This window comes from Strongylocentrotus purpuratus, unplaced genomic scaffold, assembly GCF_000002235.5.
Source record: "Strongylocentrotus purpuratus isolate Spur 01 unplaced genomic scaffold, Spur_5.0 spur5_scaffold_5, whole genome shotgun sequence".
Classification (NCBI taxonomy): Eukaryota; Metazoa; Echinodermata; class Echinoidea; order Camarodonta; family Strongylocentrotidae; genus Strongylocentrotus; species Strongylocentrotus purpuratus.
Window position 1 is genome coordinate 35866987 of NW_022145611.1, and position 17975 is coordinate 35884961.

The following is a 17975-nucleotide window of genomic DNA, read 5'->3' on the forward strand; positions in this document are numbered from 1 at the left end:
ATGATTGCAGCCCCCGGTAATGCACAAAATTGTGAACATAAATAAAGGCCCTTTAAATTGAAAGAAACGTGATGGGAGGGGGATGGGTCGGGGTCGGGGCAAGCATAGGGACCTAACCAATCACGCCCTATATCATTTTACTAGTTAAGAAAGGTGATGCATAATGAGTGTACTATTAATAAATAATGAATTATAGAGGGATGGAGGGGGAGTCGGGTGTTAATGTGGGAATGTCTACGTTTAATATCATTTACACCCTGTTCCACCCTTAACCCTTTGTTCTAGCCCCCCCCCCTCTCTCTATCTCTCTCTCTCTACTCTACTCTTTAACTCCCATCTATATCTGTCTACCGCCCTTTCTCTCTTTATTTCTTTGAGGAACACTAAAATGAATACACTACGAGTACAGGTCCACAGATTAACCCAAACCAAACTCTTCTGTGTTAACTTGAGTGTCTTTGCTCGCATTCTTACACTTGTTACTTTTTTTTGGCATAGAGGAGTCCAGAGTCTAGACTTGAATGTCCTTTGGAATAAGTAACATTCTTCATCATTAACTATTACAATGATGGCGCCGATCTAAATGAGTTAGCAATAGACTTTAGCATGTTTTATTCGGACGTGTTAATCACTACCTTGGAAGTCTTTCAAGTTGACTGTACTTTAAACAGATAATGTGTTCACGCAATATGACATAATTCCCATTTTCTTAGCTCTCTGATAACATAATACAACATTGTTTGGTGCAAAAAGTATGCCTCCCATAATACATGAAACATGTGTTAAGGGCCAATAGTTGAACCGCAATACGAGTAAGATAATCATTATTCATCATTATCATTACCTGTCCTAGTTTCCTTTACGTTTTATAAAATGTCCATGACGTTATATTTTTTCGTTGTACTCTATAGGAGTAATAACCAATGAAATAAATTTACTGACCTTCAGTTGTTAAGAATTTAAAAAGTCACTTTAAATCATAAACCCACCATGTGGCATCATATTTCAAGTTGCAACTCTCTAGCGTGTACGAATCATTCGTTAGCTCAGTCTTTACAAATTCCCGATTAACCGACGCGGAACAAAAGTGTGAGTTTTAATCTGGTTTGACTTTGTCCACCGGAAGTGCTTAAAACGTAAATGGTTGGAAGCCTGAACTTGAACTGTAAAATACGTATTTTAAAGTTCTGTGGAGGTAACCCCAAATCACTTCCGTTACTTGGTTCCTCAATCCAAGCTAATTCAATCAAACTTTTCCTTATTTGGTATGCGGAATCAATGAGTGGGATATTATCCATAGGAAGAAAAATAAGGTGGGTGTGATTGATTTTTATAACGTAATTTTCTTTAAATATCCTTAAATTCCCTTCTAATCTGATATCTCTGATATGGATGCAGACAACCATTATATTGCCTACGAGTTAATTAATTCAAACCACTATGATTTTTTTTGTGTGAAATCGACTTGTAATCAACTGTTCCTGCCTACCTAACATGCTATTATAATCATTATTTGTTTTCATCATCATTATTATCATAATACATTATTTTTTCATTATTATTATCATTATACATTATTATTATCATTATTACTGTTATTACAATTAATACTATTGCGATGAACAAGCTTCCAGTCAAAATGATGAAAAGCTATGATCTAGGCGTTATATTGAAATGAATAAGTGGATGTAAGCATCAAACCACGATTTAATGTCTGCAAGTGTCGTACTTTCCTCTTTAGAACCACGAAAGCAGTTTTTTAAGTCGGAGGGAGAAAGATTTGAGGTAATACTAGTTAATTATCTTTATGTAGGTATACATTCTTATTAAACATACATTTTAAGAAGGGTGGATAGTAGAAATTGAAACAGGAAGTCCACTATTCAGTATGATTGCGAGGCAAGAATAAGGTAAAACATCTTTTTTTGAAATTGCATATTGAATTTGCTTATGATATTAATATGAGAGATAATATTAACAATGAGAAATATAATATAATACCCATACATAGGCTGCTATTCACTTTATTGTTATCATATAAAGAGTTGCATATTTTCACTTCCGTTCTAGAATACGTCATTGATTATTCTAACTTCCCTCTAAAGAAACATAATAAGGAAGAAACATATTATGCAAATATCTTATATGAATAGGTATTTGATTTTAATCGTGACGTTTTCTGACGTAGAACAAAACTTCCTATAACCTTTGAAAAAATAGAAAAATGAAAGACCCAAAGCATAGCATTCCATGCATGAACACTGACTGACGTCAAGCTATTGAAGCACGATCCAGGCCTTCAAATCATACCACCATATTCTATTGTTGTTCGCCAGGGTGTTATTCAGCTGTCTTTTGTATCACAATGAGCGATGTTTATTTAGAACGTATCCAGGGCATCATATTTATATCGATATGAGTTCCTCATTTCAGTTCTGGCATGTTCGCGTTGCCATGTGAATAAACAAGTTTTGAACTGCCGAATTTAGATATGTCATAATCTGACGTGGGAGCTACGACCTTTGGTAGGGTGGGCTATTGTTATAATTGGGAGATTATGTCAATATTTGGGATTTTTCTAAAATACAAGAAAATGTCCCTTCCTTAAAATGATGTTAAAGCTCTTCCGGTGAGTTCATATTTTGAGCTCTCAATGTTAATCTCCGATGTCACCATTAACAGTTCAAGATATAAATGCTGGGTTATGTCAAGATTATGTAGAAGTATAAATTGATAAAGTAGGGATTTAAAACATGCATGAATATTGGATCAAGTCGAGTAATGTAAAAAAAAAACTTTGTGTGAATGTGTTCGTGGAAAAGTGGAGAAAAAAGTGTGTGGCTGGATGGGTGTGTGTGGTTAGGATGGGTGTGTTGTAGGTGTGTTAAGGAGGTATTCCAATCTTTCCAACATGCCAAATGAGAAACGCCGATCTAAAAGAAAAAGAAGAAGATTGAAATAAAAGAGGAAGATGGAAAGAGGAATACGAGAGAAGAAAATGAACAAAGATGAAATAAAAGAAAGGAATGAAATAAATAATCGATTTTTTGATATATTGGACATAAGTACAATTTGATCATAAATTGTTAAGGATGCAGGAAAACCACTCTGAAGAAAGAGAGAGAGAGAGAGAGAGAGAGAGAGAGAGAGGGAGAGTGAGCGAGGATGGGGGAGGGAGAGGGGCAAAGTGGTGTGGAGGGTTATACACCTCCCCCAACAACAACAAATATATATAAATAAAAATAAGTAAATGAAAAAATAAATAAATAATAATAATAATAATAATAATAATAAAATTAATAATGATAATGATGAATAAATTGATTTATTAATTTGAAAAATAGTAATAATAATAATGATTTGAAATAAATAATCCAAAACATGTATTTGTGTTGAATCTTATAATAGGCAATAATATCATGCATATAAGCTTCTACTCATTGAGCCCCTATCTCCATTGTGCGCTATCATATTGTTGATATCATAAGTATGTACGAATTGTTATGATTAAGAGTGGAATAGAATGTTCTTTTCAATAACCAATTTTATTTACACTAACCCAGTTTATAATGATACCAGCTGGTATATACCGGAAACGACACCATTCCTTTTCCGGTTCATACCAGACAGGTACAACTCTCCATGAAGCTCCAATTCATGTTTCCCTAAGAACAGGGTGTGTAATAAAACAAAAGCAAAAAATGGAATAAAGCTACATTTGGCATGTTGGCTTCAGTATTACATTTTTCGTCTATTTTTTCTGTATACTTAAAGGGATCCGGTAACTTTGTCTCAGATTATGAAACAAAATCCTGGATTTAGCTCATGCTGCAATAATAATTATACACCTTTAGGTCAGTCAGGAACCCCATGACTTTTACAAGCCGATCGCCTGTCTGATTGTCAAGATATTTATGATTGGAATTACAACACTACAGTCTATTGAGTATGGTACAACCGGTCACTCAAAGATGTTTACTTTTTTGAGGCACTTCTTGAACATTTTAAAGCGCGATTTGGTTAGGGCTTCAATATTACACAATATCACAGACAATGATAAAACGTAGGGCCGTGCATCTCAGATTTAATATTGTTAAACGATGCCTTTAAAGAGAAGCTTGATTTCTGGAGAGAGGTGTAAAATAATTTGTGAGCCTTATCATTGTTATTATGCAAGTGTGGAAGAACATCAGAATAAAAATGTTCCCTGAAAAGCAGTTTGTGTAGTCCCATATACATCTTTCTGTGAACAGTGCTTGTTTCGTTTTTTTACCAAGACTGGGCCAACTTTCTTATCATTTAGATAAATCCAGAACCTTGCAGTACAGACCAATACTTATATGTTACATGATCAACTTGTTCTGCTCGATTCCACCCCGTTTCTTTAACAATGCAATTGCACGACCAGAACTCAACTTTAATTTTAAGTATTGAATGTATATTAGACGGAATTCGGTATGACAATTCAAAGCAAAATTCTTTCCAATTAGAATCAAAGTATTTGGTAAGAGTAAAATGGGAAACATTACTGCATTTGCACATTGGGCTGAAGTTACTCAATGATAGTTTTAACTCTCTCTCTCACAGGGAGGTTCATTCGAGAGAAAGACAACTACTTGAAAAGGCATTTGATTACTATGAAACTCTGGAGATAGGTGTTGGGTATGAAGATATATGGGGTAATAGTCTTTATAATATTTCAAAATCTTTATCAATTGTCTTCTTACAAAGCATTCATAACTTTTATGTACATTTTAAAGATCATAATTCTAGTGTTCAAAAACAATATATTTAACGATTCAACTTATTTCATCTACTATTACTTTCAACAACAACAAATCCTGCATATGAATACGGCCAGCGTAGGCTTATAACAAAATATAAACGTAGTTTATTTTATGATTACGTATGCATCGATGTATTATTCGAAACCATAGCAATTTAAGTGAATAAAAGCCACGATATAATCATAACAATCTCTTCTTGCATGGATGATTCGTAAATATAATAATTGCGACTTTTGCAACAGTGCAAAGTATTTTAATTGATCAATTAGCTGGGCTAATTTACAATGGGTTACGCATCAACAGAACCGCCTACACCCTCGCTCTGTCTGGTCTTGTTAATTCAAATTTCATAAATCAAGACCCCCCCCTACATCCCCATGATAGCGATGCCCTTTCAACGTTTGGACACACACATGCTCCACCGCTGGTCTCATACATCAGGAAAACAGTCAAAAAATAATGAATTGCTTTTTTTTTTTTCTTTTCTTGAAGCACATTACTGAAACCATTCCGGTTATTTGAACTTTGTATCGGAAGATAGTGTACCCGGTTTGTTTTGGGTCAAATAATTAGTTTCGATGCTTATAAATATTGGAAGTAGAAGTGGTCGGGTAGTCATAATACATCAGCATCCAGTATACAAATATTGACTGCTCATGAGGATGATGGTGGGAAATATCACTCCCAAGGTAGTGTTTACACCGGCCCTTCTATCATCCCCGAGGCGAAGCCGAGGGGTTGATAGAAGGGCCGGTGTGAACACCACCGAGGGAGTGGTAGTTCCCACCATCATCCGATTACAGAGCAGTCCATATTTGTTTTATATACCTCATCCTTTTTATTGATTCATGATTAGGTCTAGCTGTAGGTCTAGATCTAGCTCTAAAAACAGGAAACGAGATCAAGAGGAATTTACTAACCCAAATAAGAAAAATCCAACATCAAGTCCAAGGCAAGAGTATTGAATTCCTACGCGCTGCGCGTAACCGCGCGATTGCGGTAGCCTAGCAACTCAAAAAATTTGTGTGCGCAACTAAGTCGCGGGAGGGGTTAGGGGTCCTATCCCAGGGTTTGATAGTAGCTATCAACCCCTCTGACGTAATGATACTTGATAGATCGAAATGCTCCTTGACATGTGATATAGTTTTGACCAATCAGTGAATGACAATCTATGTATGAGGTATATAACATAGTCTACTATACACTAAACTGATAGTAGAATCAACTTCCAGTTCTGGTGAGTTGTAATCATTTGGCGTGACCGCCTGAGCATATCATGGTTTCTTTTCCGATTTTTCTTTTAATTTGTTGTTTTAAAGGAATTTGGAAAGTTCACATAGCAAAAATTCGCAAAAAACAAAAACAAAAACGAAGATGCTCTTCCGGGAGAATATTATTTGGTGAAAATCATTTCTCAAGACGACTCATTAATGATTCGAAGCCACAAAATTTACCGAATTCTTTGAACATTTCCGTTGACAGGCATATACTTATCATTTTAGAGCGCTACATTGAAAAAATAGTATTAATAATTTAGTTAATAATTTTTCATATTGTCAATATGATAGCATGAGTATTGCGTAACCTGGTATTATAAATGGTCATATAATTTTATGGGAGCGTAATATCATTTGATGGCGTTACGGTGCATAAGCATCTCTGTATTTCGTTTACCGCCCATGTGGGAACGCCCATATCAGTATTCACCATATAATCAAAAATATAATTTCGAATCACAAAGTGGATGCCTCATTACTCATCTCATTATGATGTTTATTTCTGATGCGTGTTCATGGTATCAAGCTTTCTATTCTAGTGTCAGTTTATGAAACTGTTTCGCCATAACCACAATGTGACTATTGTAGGCGTGTGCTCGTATACGCCTTTTAACCCCACCCTCTCTATTCATAATGAAGTAAATATTAATGAAATAGTGATCATTGATGCACACAATTCATAATTGTTGATGGTTAATCAGCGAAGAATGGTTATATAACACGTGGGACGGTGACACACACTCAATGACAGAAAGGCAAAGAATGCGAAGAATGCGAGGCATTGCGAGGGAATCCCTCAAGGTTACCGATAGATGAGTCATCAGGGGGTATTGTATTCCCCTCTGGCCGACCACGCCCATGCTTCGCTTGGTGGTATGGGGCATCACCATAGAACAATGGAAGGAGAATCGACCGGTATGACTCTGCTCCTTCACATGGTTTCTGAGAAAGCCCGCGTGAATGGCTTTGTTTCATAACAACGTAGTAAATCAGCACGCGCTCTGGTATCCCCCACGCTTAATACCATCAATCAGGTTTTCGCCGAATAGCCCGTATGGTATATAGATCTTCTCGACAAGTTCATCGATCGCCCTATCATGATAGGTTAATAGTTTCATTGGCGCAGGGTGGGACTAGTTGTTCCTTTCATCTAATTTCGTTTTCTTGAAAGGGTAAGCTCTTCTTCACCGGAAATCCTCATCATTATTTTGTCGAATTGATGTCAGAACCATAATAGTGAAAGTGGAGTTGGCAAGACAGGACCAGTATAACCAAGTAGCCTACCAGAGTACCAGTACATTGCCGGTCATATACCCGTCCACCCACGTCACAACTGGAATACAATATTTGCAAATAGATTTGTTGGCTTTTTAAAAAGGTAAATTTATTTGTGGAAGAATCATTAGGTAATCATTTATAATCGTATAGTATTTTCTCTCCCTGTAAGTTTTATTATTTTTTTATTTACCTTTTTCTTCATTGTTAAGCTAATTTTATTTTAACATTTCTTTTTAGAAACAAGTGGAATAGATTTACATGCCGAGGTCACTTGTATAATTACATGTAAATTAACTATGTGCATATGGAATGATAATTAAATATCATATGAATGAAACCAAGGCATCTATAAATTCCTTTTAAATAAACAGCATTAGAGAAATAAAACAGAGTATGTGAATCATTTTGTGGGAAAAAGAATGAGTTATTTGAAAGAAATATGTCATAATGTGTAAATATATACAGTTTATTTTTATATAAATTCGATGGACATTTCCTAATTTCTCAGCCAGTTTCATTTTAATGAGACGGTTATTATAATAGGCATCGCGCTCATACATTTGCATAACACATCCAGGCTGAATACATCAACCCATTCCAAATTTATGATAATTATTGCAAATCAGATGTCTTTGAAAAATACCAATAGAAAATGGAGAAGAAAAAAACCGGAAGCGATTTCACCCATCAGATGTTTTTGTTGTTGATCTACAATCGATCTTCCTTATACTTAGTATAGAATTCTCCTCTAATACACATTGTTTTTAATAGTAAATAGTGAAAACCAAGCTAGTGTATACACGTGTTTTCCAATACAACCAGTCTCTGTTATGGAAACGGCGAGTAAACAAAGCACAACGGAGTGCTACGTCACAATCAAGCCGTTATCTGATGCTGTTCTCTGATTGGCTGCCGAAGAATTGACCTTCAGGTCGCAATGCAAATTGTATATTTCTGACGTCACGGCCGTTGTATTGACACAGCGTACACCGGATGGTTCATGCATATTCATAAGCTTTTCCGAGCTGGAATGTTCCATTCTGTTGTAGCATATTCTTATTTTCATAATTTATCAATTACGAATAAATACATGTTTCTTCTCTCTTTTGACCACCGATTGGTGGATGAGGATATATTAATGAGGTCGACCTAGCGTGTAGTGTGCAGAACTCACTCATACATTATCGACATCGAATTTAGTGCTTGAAGTCAGGTCCTATATCAAGCACGGAGTACTGCGAGCGAGCTCGACTGCATATACTCATTCGTCAATTTCTAAAAATAGCCCTGCACTCGCACTAGCTCGCGAGCATATAATGCGCATGGCTATCAGGAACACCCCATAGATCGCCGATACGCTCATACCAGTGACTCATATACTAGTCATCGCTTGATCTCAGAGAAAAAGAGAGACCACAATTCGCAGCCGCGGTAGCTATTCGTCACTAAGGAAGTTCACTTTCGATATCTCATTCAATTCGCAGTTCAACTGATACACGAACCCGGGGATTTTCAGCGCAAGAAGACCCGAGAATTAAGAGAGAAAATTCTAAATCTGTGATGTACCCAACGATCAATATGCCTGCCGATGATGGTATTCAAGATCTGTTGACTACTATGGCGTCTGGTTGTATGCCCGCTACCAGTGAGGTTAGTTGTAATGGCGTGTATGAATGATGATGGTGGTGGTAGAGTAAGGGTGGGTTTATTGGGGATGCGATCAGATAAGGAGGAGGATGATGGCGGATGCCGCATCATCACCCCTTCCCATCATGCCTAATACAACTCCGCCTATGCGATATATACTAGCGATATGATGCAGCTATTTTATTTGAAGTCGCTCAAATGCTTTATTTACTGAATTATTATTCGTTTCAGAACTCTAATTCGAATTGCATTATAAATTCAGTTTCCACAGAACTGATTTTAATTAAAATGTAGCCCATCGAAAGGAAACATTACTGACATTATACCCGTCAAGTATCATCACATGTCATGAGCATGTACACTGAATGTACTCAAACTTAACCATTGATAAACTCATTCAGTATCATTTCTAGAATTCCTCTTATTGCATTCTAGTTCTAAGGCGAGCGGAAAGCTTACAATTCAGGACTTGAATTGATATATCTTTTTGCAATTTTTCATAAAACTCTTAACAAAAAATTAATCTCCATCATTTCCGTGTTTTAATATGTTTAATGAAAGAGTTTGATGATTCATTAGAATCACCACATTGATGAGACTGGGTGGTATTATTCTTATGATGTGAGCAATCAGTAGAATCTCCATACTGTCCGAGAAAGACAGCTCAGACATTAAAGCATTTGACGTTTTTTTTTAGACAACTCCAGAAAATGTTCGTGTTTCCCAGGGCCGTAGCAAGGTATGCAGTGCCATTCAGATCATGTCGCGTCGCGCGTCTGCTCCTAACTGGGCAGACAACCCGTTGTGTGCTGCATAACAGGTGCATTATAAGCACGACCTCGATCTCGCCATTTTTCCTTCAATTCTTGTGACCTATCTACAATGCTCTGTGAACCCTATTCAACAAAAACCCTTACATGCTTAGCTCAGCCATTATGCACAGAGCGAGCTCAAAGAGCACTTTTGTGGCCAAATTGTACAGTGAAATGTATTAACAGCGAAATGTATGCAGTTGACATGGTAGATCGCACTTTGGCGTGAAAAACAAACTGTATCGGAGATTTTTATCTGCGGTTGGGATTGTAATGAATGTTTTTAGCGGATAGTATCAAACAACTAGCTCGAAAAAGGTATATGATAATGATGTGATAACATTTTCTTTGTTCTATAATCTGTATTTCAATTAAAATATGACAAAATAATAACAAAAATAAAAATGAGACCTTACATCATACATGTAAACAGTCAGAGGAAGAAGAAGAAAGATAAGTAGGCAAAATTGTTAGATCGGAAAGAATGAGTAAGGGTTTCAATGTATTCTGCCTCGCTCTTGGCGTCACCCGTTGCAGACTCTTGGCCCCGTCACTGTCATGAACTTCCGATAAGTTTCCTTCTTCTCGTGAGGGGGAAATTTTCTTAGTCTTGTATTATACAGACCCTTTCTCATAAACAAAACTCAAACAATCTGACTGCATCAACAAAATTGTATCATTCAAAAAATGAAAAGGCATGGTTGCGACCAATCTTGAAGTTTCTGGCAAACGCTCAACTAACAACGTTCCCGTGTCAAGCGATATATGTTAGTCCCTGATCGGCCTGATATGACTTCCGCTTGTAGAGTCTGTGTTGCTATTCTACATAGAACCATACACTGACTCGGAATTCAACAAAAATCCTGAACTCGCGGCAATTATGGTTAGTCTTGCCCACGCTCTCAAACAGGTCGCTCCTCCCCTTCTCAACTGTGAGGGTGTAGAACAGGACATCTTAGAAACCGCTAGCTTTTATCTCGATAATCGAGTTTGGATATATTTACTTGGAATATAAGGGATCTATTTGTTGAGATTAATTCTCATTCCACTGCATTTTCGAGGATTTTCTTTGTCAGCTGAAGGCTTTTGGGCTTAGGATTAGGTGAGCTAACATGTATCACCGGGCTATTATGTACCCATCGGCCAAGCTCGTCAAAGTGGAAGCAGTGAGTGTTTAGTCACAAGTCTGTCTTCTTTCAATTCTCCAGGTTATCTTCATCCTCAGAATAACCTAGTCTTCCTGATACTGCTATGTTTCTCCCCATCTGCATGTGTTCATTTGTTAAGATGGTTGACCTTTTGCTTTCAACCCTAAACCAATTGTCTACCTTTTTATCTTTCAGGATTATACCGCGTCAGAAGACATCATGGACATTTCAAGCTATGCACCAAGCATCAGCAGCCATGTCACCTCGTTACCTAATGCCATTCCTACTTCAGTCATCACCCCAACCACCTCCCTGACTGGTGGCTCCTGGCTTGAACACCCCAACAACATCCATGGAGGTAGCTTCGTGCCCCCACCCGTCTCTTCTCATAACGGTTACCACTCCCCCGCTGTGGTACGGGGAGGGGGTGGTTTAGGGGGGCAACACCCACACCATCCTCACCAGAGAATCGTCAGGGAGAGGGGCGATTTGGATATGTACAGAATGTCACCTTCTACAGGAGGACGCAGAAGGGGAAGAGATGACGATGTTAGTAGAAATGTAAGTCATGCACTCATTTATTTTTCATTACAAGTAAGAAGTAGATAAGGGGTGCGAGAAGGGTTTAGATTAGATGAATAATATACATTAAATCGGTTATGATAAGATGCGTTTTAGAAGGACAAACTTAACTTAAAGTTGAGACAGTGTTTACAAGATGTTCTACATAAATTACGAAATTAAATCGCTGGCTGTGCAGAGGACACTTTTCAAGGATTGTTATCAGGCACTTTGCAGTTGTAAAGAACCGTTGTATCTGGCTTAGTTCCACTTCATTCTCTTTGAAAAGAAAACCGCTTGGTCTCGCAACATGAAATTTGTTTCCTCATACTTTATCGCACCAGCGACTTACCCCATCGAAAGAAAACCTTTGTTCTCTTGTCGGTATTTCATGTCCTTTTCACAATATTCTCGTAAAGTTAGACCGACCTTTAGCCATAAACTGAAACGAAGCTAGATTCAATTACCCCAAAGCAAATTTAGCTCTTGACTAATTGTTTGAATAGCACTTCAAAAGAAACCCGAGGAGGGGGAAAACCGAGAAGTAAAACAAGTAATTGTGACACTATTTGGACTCTCTTGTTTGTAGACCTGAAAAGGCTTGCAGATTAATCGGCTTTTAGCAATCAACCGCCAATTAAATGTTTGCAAACCTTGGGTAAAATACCGCGTAGGGAAGTTAGATTTTGAAGTGATCTAGACAAGATGGCTCATATCCATCTCTTCCGTATTTGATTGCTTCTTGGAATAAATAAAAAGAAGTTTGAAGAGACCCAATTATCATTATGAATTTTTGATGTGTGGTATATTTTATCTGCTCCACCCATTTCTAAGTAGAGCAAGAAATCAAAACGCGTCCACATTTCTCTTCACTATGCTCATTTCAATTTCCACAAACTTTACTCGTAAACAGCGATTAATTCTGGATAAAACGGCATCTTTGCGTCACGAATATTGACAGATTAAACGCGTGCATTTCCTATTTCGAAGACGTGACTATCTGGGTTTAATTCCCCAAAGCTCTCTCTCCAAGCTTTTTCCCCCCTCAAATTTGACAAACTTCCGCAAGTTTTAATCACGAAAGAGAATGGCAGAATGAGTCATAGTTTTTTTTACCAGGGCAGTGCTTATAGTAAAGGAGGGGGCAAGCCAAGACCGCGTGGCGCTATGACTCCTATTCGCCTGACTCTGGTTAATTGGACAATTCTTATGTTAAACTCACATGTGTCTAAATCCTAGCTTCCTGTGAGTCGCAGGTTGTACTAACTGCATAGTTGTCCCATTAACCAGTGGTCACTAGCTACACACCTTGCGTCGGGCTCGGGCTCGAGAAAGTTATACAAAGACTAGCGTAAGAATTAAGTGCACTATTGTAACCGGGGAAGGGTGAAGGGTACAGGGGATATAACTCATCAATAACGTTTAGGAGAATGTAGGAAGGAAAAGTGTCTCTCTTTTGCAAATTTCATTGATGTATCCCGTATGTGTGTTGGCTCTCCTCCAGCAACATCACACGCGAATTTAAACACGCACGTTTTTATTAAGTCCTCTTAAGATTCACAGTTTATACATGGTCATGATTCAAATACATTTTCATGGCGCATACGAAACAGAACGCTTGATCTTTATGCCAATCATTCTGTATTCAACCATTAGTACTATCCAAACAATCACGTTAATGATAGAGTATATCCATGACACGATCTAGTGGACCGATGCCAAGGTCTTTCATGCTTTGAAAGCTAGTAATAAAAAATATATATACTTTGAGGGAAAAACAACAACTATTGGACATGTACGTGTACAAATTACGTGTAATCTGTGAGAGAAATCTTTTTAGATGTCAGTTCTCCCCGTCTATCAAATATTGGCACGGTCCGTCGTTTCATTAAAAATAAAGTTTCCATTTCAAAGCACCTTTCAATATTGTTTATCCCGTATCATGATAAGCGATATCTCACGAAAACAATTGTTTACAGAGGCGATAAGCTTATCAATCATTAACTTGTCAAGAGAGAAAACACAATAGTTGATAGTCTCGACGTCGAAGGTTCATGTACGTACCTCACTACACACGACTCGAATACGTCATAGAAGTACTTTGATCGAACCCTACTATCGAGACTAGTGTGGTAATTTTGTCCACAATTACATGAAAATTTTGACTTTTCTTAGTTAATATTTATAATCATGTTTAGAGATGAAATCATATGATTAATTATGTGTTATTTTTTGTTTTGATTATTAAAATAGTTATCGCCCGAAGAACGAGACAAGAGACGAGTTCGCCGAGAGAGGAACAAGCTTGCTGCAGCCAAGTGTAGACAGCGACGTGTTGATCATACCAACACTTTAATTAACGTAAGTATTTTTTATATTTACCCAAACTAAGCAAGTCGAACAAAAAAGAAAAGACAATCGCTTGTACAGATAGCGAAACATGTCAATACTCGAGGCAAATCAAAGAGACACAATAACATTGTTTGTTGCGCAAAATGACAACAGTGACAGTTATATTGTTCTTATAACTATCAGTCAAATGTAGCTGTCATATTCTACTTTCCGCATGGATGACATGTGCTTGTAAACAATTCAAGTGTAATCTGAGTTTTTGAGGGTTCCACCCACATGCCCGAATGAAAGAATGAATATTTGGTCTGTGTTTTAAATTTAAGTTAAGTGAAGTTATAATGAATATTGAAAGTTGTCTTCTAAATTCAAAAATCCTTCTCGATATCCTACTCTTAACGGCAGAAGGAAAAGCCGTTTAGAATGGGCTGAAGGGAAAAAGTGGATATTGAACATCTATGAAAAAGAGTCCCTCTTTTGTCTTGAGTGAACGTATGTATTCTAAAGCCAGGAAGTACCATTTTATAAAGGTGTTTTCACGCATGCTAAGAGGTTAATTATAATGTTCCTATTTGTTGTAAAACAGGAAACGGAGGACTGGGAAGAAAAGAACTCCACTTTGGAACAAGAGATCTCCAAGCTCCAACAGCAGAAAGAACAACTGGAGTTCATTCTGGAGGCTCACAAGGCTATGTGCCGTAAGAACAAGGTCAACAAGGAGACAACTACAACAGCCTCCTGTACCACCGCTACCACCTGCCACGCTAATACCGTCGCTAGCCTGGACACACCCACCACTGAGGTCGTCACACCCACTCGACTCTTCAACTTCGCTGGCATGTCTGAGGGTGTCATGGGTGGCACCAATCACTCCTCGTCCGGCTCATCATCGTCATCGTGTGGACGGGAAGCCATGTCAATCAAATCAGAAAACAGCAGCAGTGGTAGTGATATGTCCAGTCCCGAGTCAGCCCGCCGAACCCTTATTCAACTCTAAACCGTGTGCTATTACTAGAACTTGAATAAATTTCGGCTTTATGAAAATTAATTCCATGAAGAGAAAGAAAAGATACTAATCGAAATACGAGTTTATACGAATATTATGTTAACAGCTCTCAAGCAGTGCGTTCAAATTTCAAAATGTAAAAGAAAACGAAAAATATCAAGATTTGTTTCTATGAATTTATTTCAGACTAGAACAATACAGTTAGTAGAAAAATGCACAGTAAACGTCATGGAACAATGTAGAACAGTTTACATTCTCTGCAATTTTTTCAAATATATTTAATGCTAAAATGCTTTCGACATACATGCCGACATTATTGCCGACTGTCATGTGATCCATATTTCCTTAAAACGTTTGAAAAGGAAACGAGTAGGAAAAACAAAGCTATTCACTTTCTAAAATGTATATCTTTTGAAGTGGTTTCAAACTTTCATTCAATGCTTCCATTTTTTACTATTTTGTCTCTTTTACAATAAAACTATTGGCTTAATTGTATTCATCTTGAAAAACGAGAAAAAAAATATTAAGAGAGTTTTCATAATAAGTTATGAATCAGGTTTTCTTTTGTATAACATTTTTGTATTCTTAGTTTGTCATTATTTCGAATGAATGTTTGATGGAAAAAGAGTATGGACAAATATCGTTTTTTAGAAAATGGAATTGTAGATATTTAATGCTGCCTCTTTTTAAAAATGATGATATATGTGTTTTCCTCCACGTTACATTCTTGTCAACGATAACAAGTATTTATATTCGCGTGCAATATAGTAGTATTATCTTATTTACATGTTAGTTCATAACCAAACAAAACTTTGGCAATACAATCAACAAAGTGAATGGTTGAGGTAAACAAAAACAATAACTACACCAAACTCTGTGATGGAAATTAGAATGTGTTTTGTACAGTTCATGTAGCCTCACTCTGTAGTTCATATCTGCGAAGTGAAGAAGCTGATTTTATTTTCTTATCATATTACCGAGCAAAGGGATGTCACTGTCTATATTTAGGCGGGAAAACATGAGTCACAAATTACTCATCTTCAATGCACTGCCTACGCAACCTTATGGTTCTTTCGTTCCGCATAGGCCTACAATCAAATTTTCAATGTGATAATGACACACTGTTATTCTAATTATTCAAATGTTGCGTAGTTGGCACATCTTTCAAAATGCAACATTAACTGGTGCAAGAGCTTTCTTTGCGTCCAGTAAATTTCAATATACACGTAGTTCCACATTGTAGTATTCACTAGATACACCATGTATCAATGCATTATCTAATATGATAACGATCATCATTTTGTACTCGGGACTTGCCAAGCTAAAGCTTATTCGCTTAAACAGTTTACTCAATAACTTTGTGATTCTATTAATTATTTTGTACAGATTATTTTCTTTGCTGTCTAACTTATTTTCTGGTTATGTCTTCTAACATTAGAAATTAAGATCGCTTGTAAGTATTTATTTTCAGATATATTTATTTATTTATGAGTTCAAAAGAAGAATACGGATTATGAAAGGCTGTTATTCTATTATGTTGTTGTAAGTATTCTATAGAATTGTGCAGAAAGTTGTTTGGAGTATAAACATATTGCAATAATTTAATTCGTTTAAGATTTTATGTATAGTCGTTATGATTATTCTTAAAGCTCAACATAGTATTCAATAAATCTTTTATTTTATTGTGAAATATTTCAGTTCAGGTATCAGATTTACTTGTTACATGATAGATGTAAACTTGATTTGTGATGGGATGTAAATATTGGAAGAAATGTTGAATTAATCGAGGAAACGAGAGATAACCAGGGAAGAAGTTGAGAAGACTGCTTGTGTGTGAGATGAGATATAAGCACTGCCATTTTGAAATGTTTAATGATGACTAAACACGCTGTCGGATTTTTTGTGTGAAAAGATCTAAGATTGTAAATTAATTTGTCAGTTTATACAGTCGTTTTGCCTAGAGCGCCTACTCTAATGCAAGAGAATTTGAAAAATAACTGAAATCGCCTTTTCGGTGTTACCTTTTTTTGTAAACTTTGTATGCTTCGGTGTTTTCTTTAAGATCGAAAAAGTCATATTGTTCAAAGGATCTGTCTGTAATTGTAGTTTGTATTCCTGTATAAAGATCTGTGAAGGTTTAAACGTGTAGTAATGTACGAATATCTGAGTGTTACTGTGTGTATTTTACGTTTCCTACGATGGGTTTTTATAGTGTTATAATTTTAGCACGCAATCTTCCACTTTCATCCCCTTTTCATTTAATTCCTGCAATTTCTTTTTGTCGACGTAAATATCACCAATAAGGATTCGTAGTTGAATATTTTTTTATTAGAAGATCCCATTTTGAAAAAGATTGGATCCAGATTTACTCTTGAGGAGAAGATGCATGTAAAATTGTCATTATCATTGTCAATGATTTGTAATTGAAAAAAAATGCTATTAATAAAATCATTTTGTGCATGGTACAAATGAAAATATCAGATTCACTGTTTGTCTTATTAATCGTTGTTTTAACATGATGAGATGGGTTACTCCTTGAAACTGGAAATCAAAAAGTGAAAAGCACAGGTACACAAATATGGGTTTATGGGACTACACTAGCACGTGGCATCAACATTTGTTTCTACGTTTTAAACCAGCGTTTTTCAACCTTTCGTTAGTCACTGCGTCAACCCCATCCCAAATTCATTACAGAATATTTATTTTGCAACACTCTGGCACTCGTCAAGTGCCATGTACACACGCATTGGCACATTTGTTTCTAAATTTTGCGAGGGAGCGAAGCGAGCCAGCAAAAATAAAAAGACATTAAAGTGGTACAAATTTATTTTGTACTTAACACACTAGAAAATATATAAAGTGATGAATGTAAAATCATGTATTCGGTCATGATCTCAATATACGAATATGAGGATATTCGGGCATCTCGTTGATCAGGTTTATCCTGTTTCTAAAAGTTACGAGCGTGGTAATAAATGTTATTTCGAAATAAAAGATATATATATATATATATATATATATATATATTCGCTGTCAAAAAATGTTGCCAGCGATCGAAGCGATCGAGGAAGAAAGACATTGTGATATCTCTAAACTGCTTTTTCCTCATA

At 36.5% G+C, this 17975-nt stretch overlaps 1 protein-coding gene across 3 annotated transcripts; it reads left to right on the forward strand.

Moving 5' to 3' along the window:
• The first annotated feature begins 8339 nt into the window (after positions 1-8339).
• Positions 8340-17299, forward strand: LOC579838 (Fos-related antigen 2-like). Of its 3 annotated transcripts, none has more exons than XM_779932.5 (4): positions 8340-8992; positions 11145-11510; positions 13764-13871; positions 14446-17299. In XM_779932.5, exons 1-4 carry the CDS (start codon positions 8903-8905, stop codon positions 14854-14856), a joined length of 975 nt encoding a protein of 324 aa, XP_785025.3. In that variant the 5' UTR covers positions 8340-8902; the 3' UTR covers positions 14857-17299. The 3 variants fall into 3 exon arrangements, with proteins under 3 accessions (XP_785025.3, XP_003726999.1, XP_011679928.1); XM_003726951.3 differs by lacking the exon at positions 8340-8992 and adding an exon at positions 8999-10967 and having other exon boundaries at positions 14446-14916; XM_011681626.2 differs by lacking the exon at positions 8340-8992 and adding an exon at positions 8999-10903 and having other exon boundaries at positions 14446-14916.
• Positions 17300-17975: the final 676 nt, after the last annotated feature.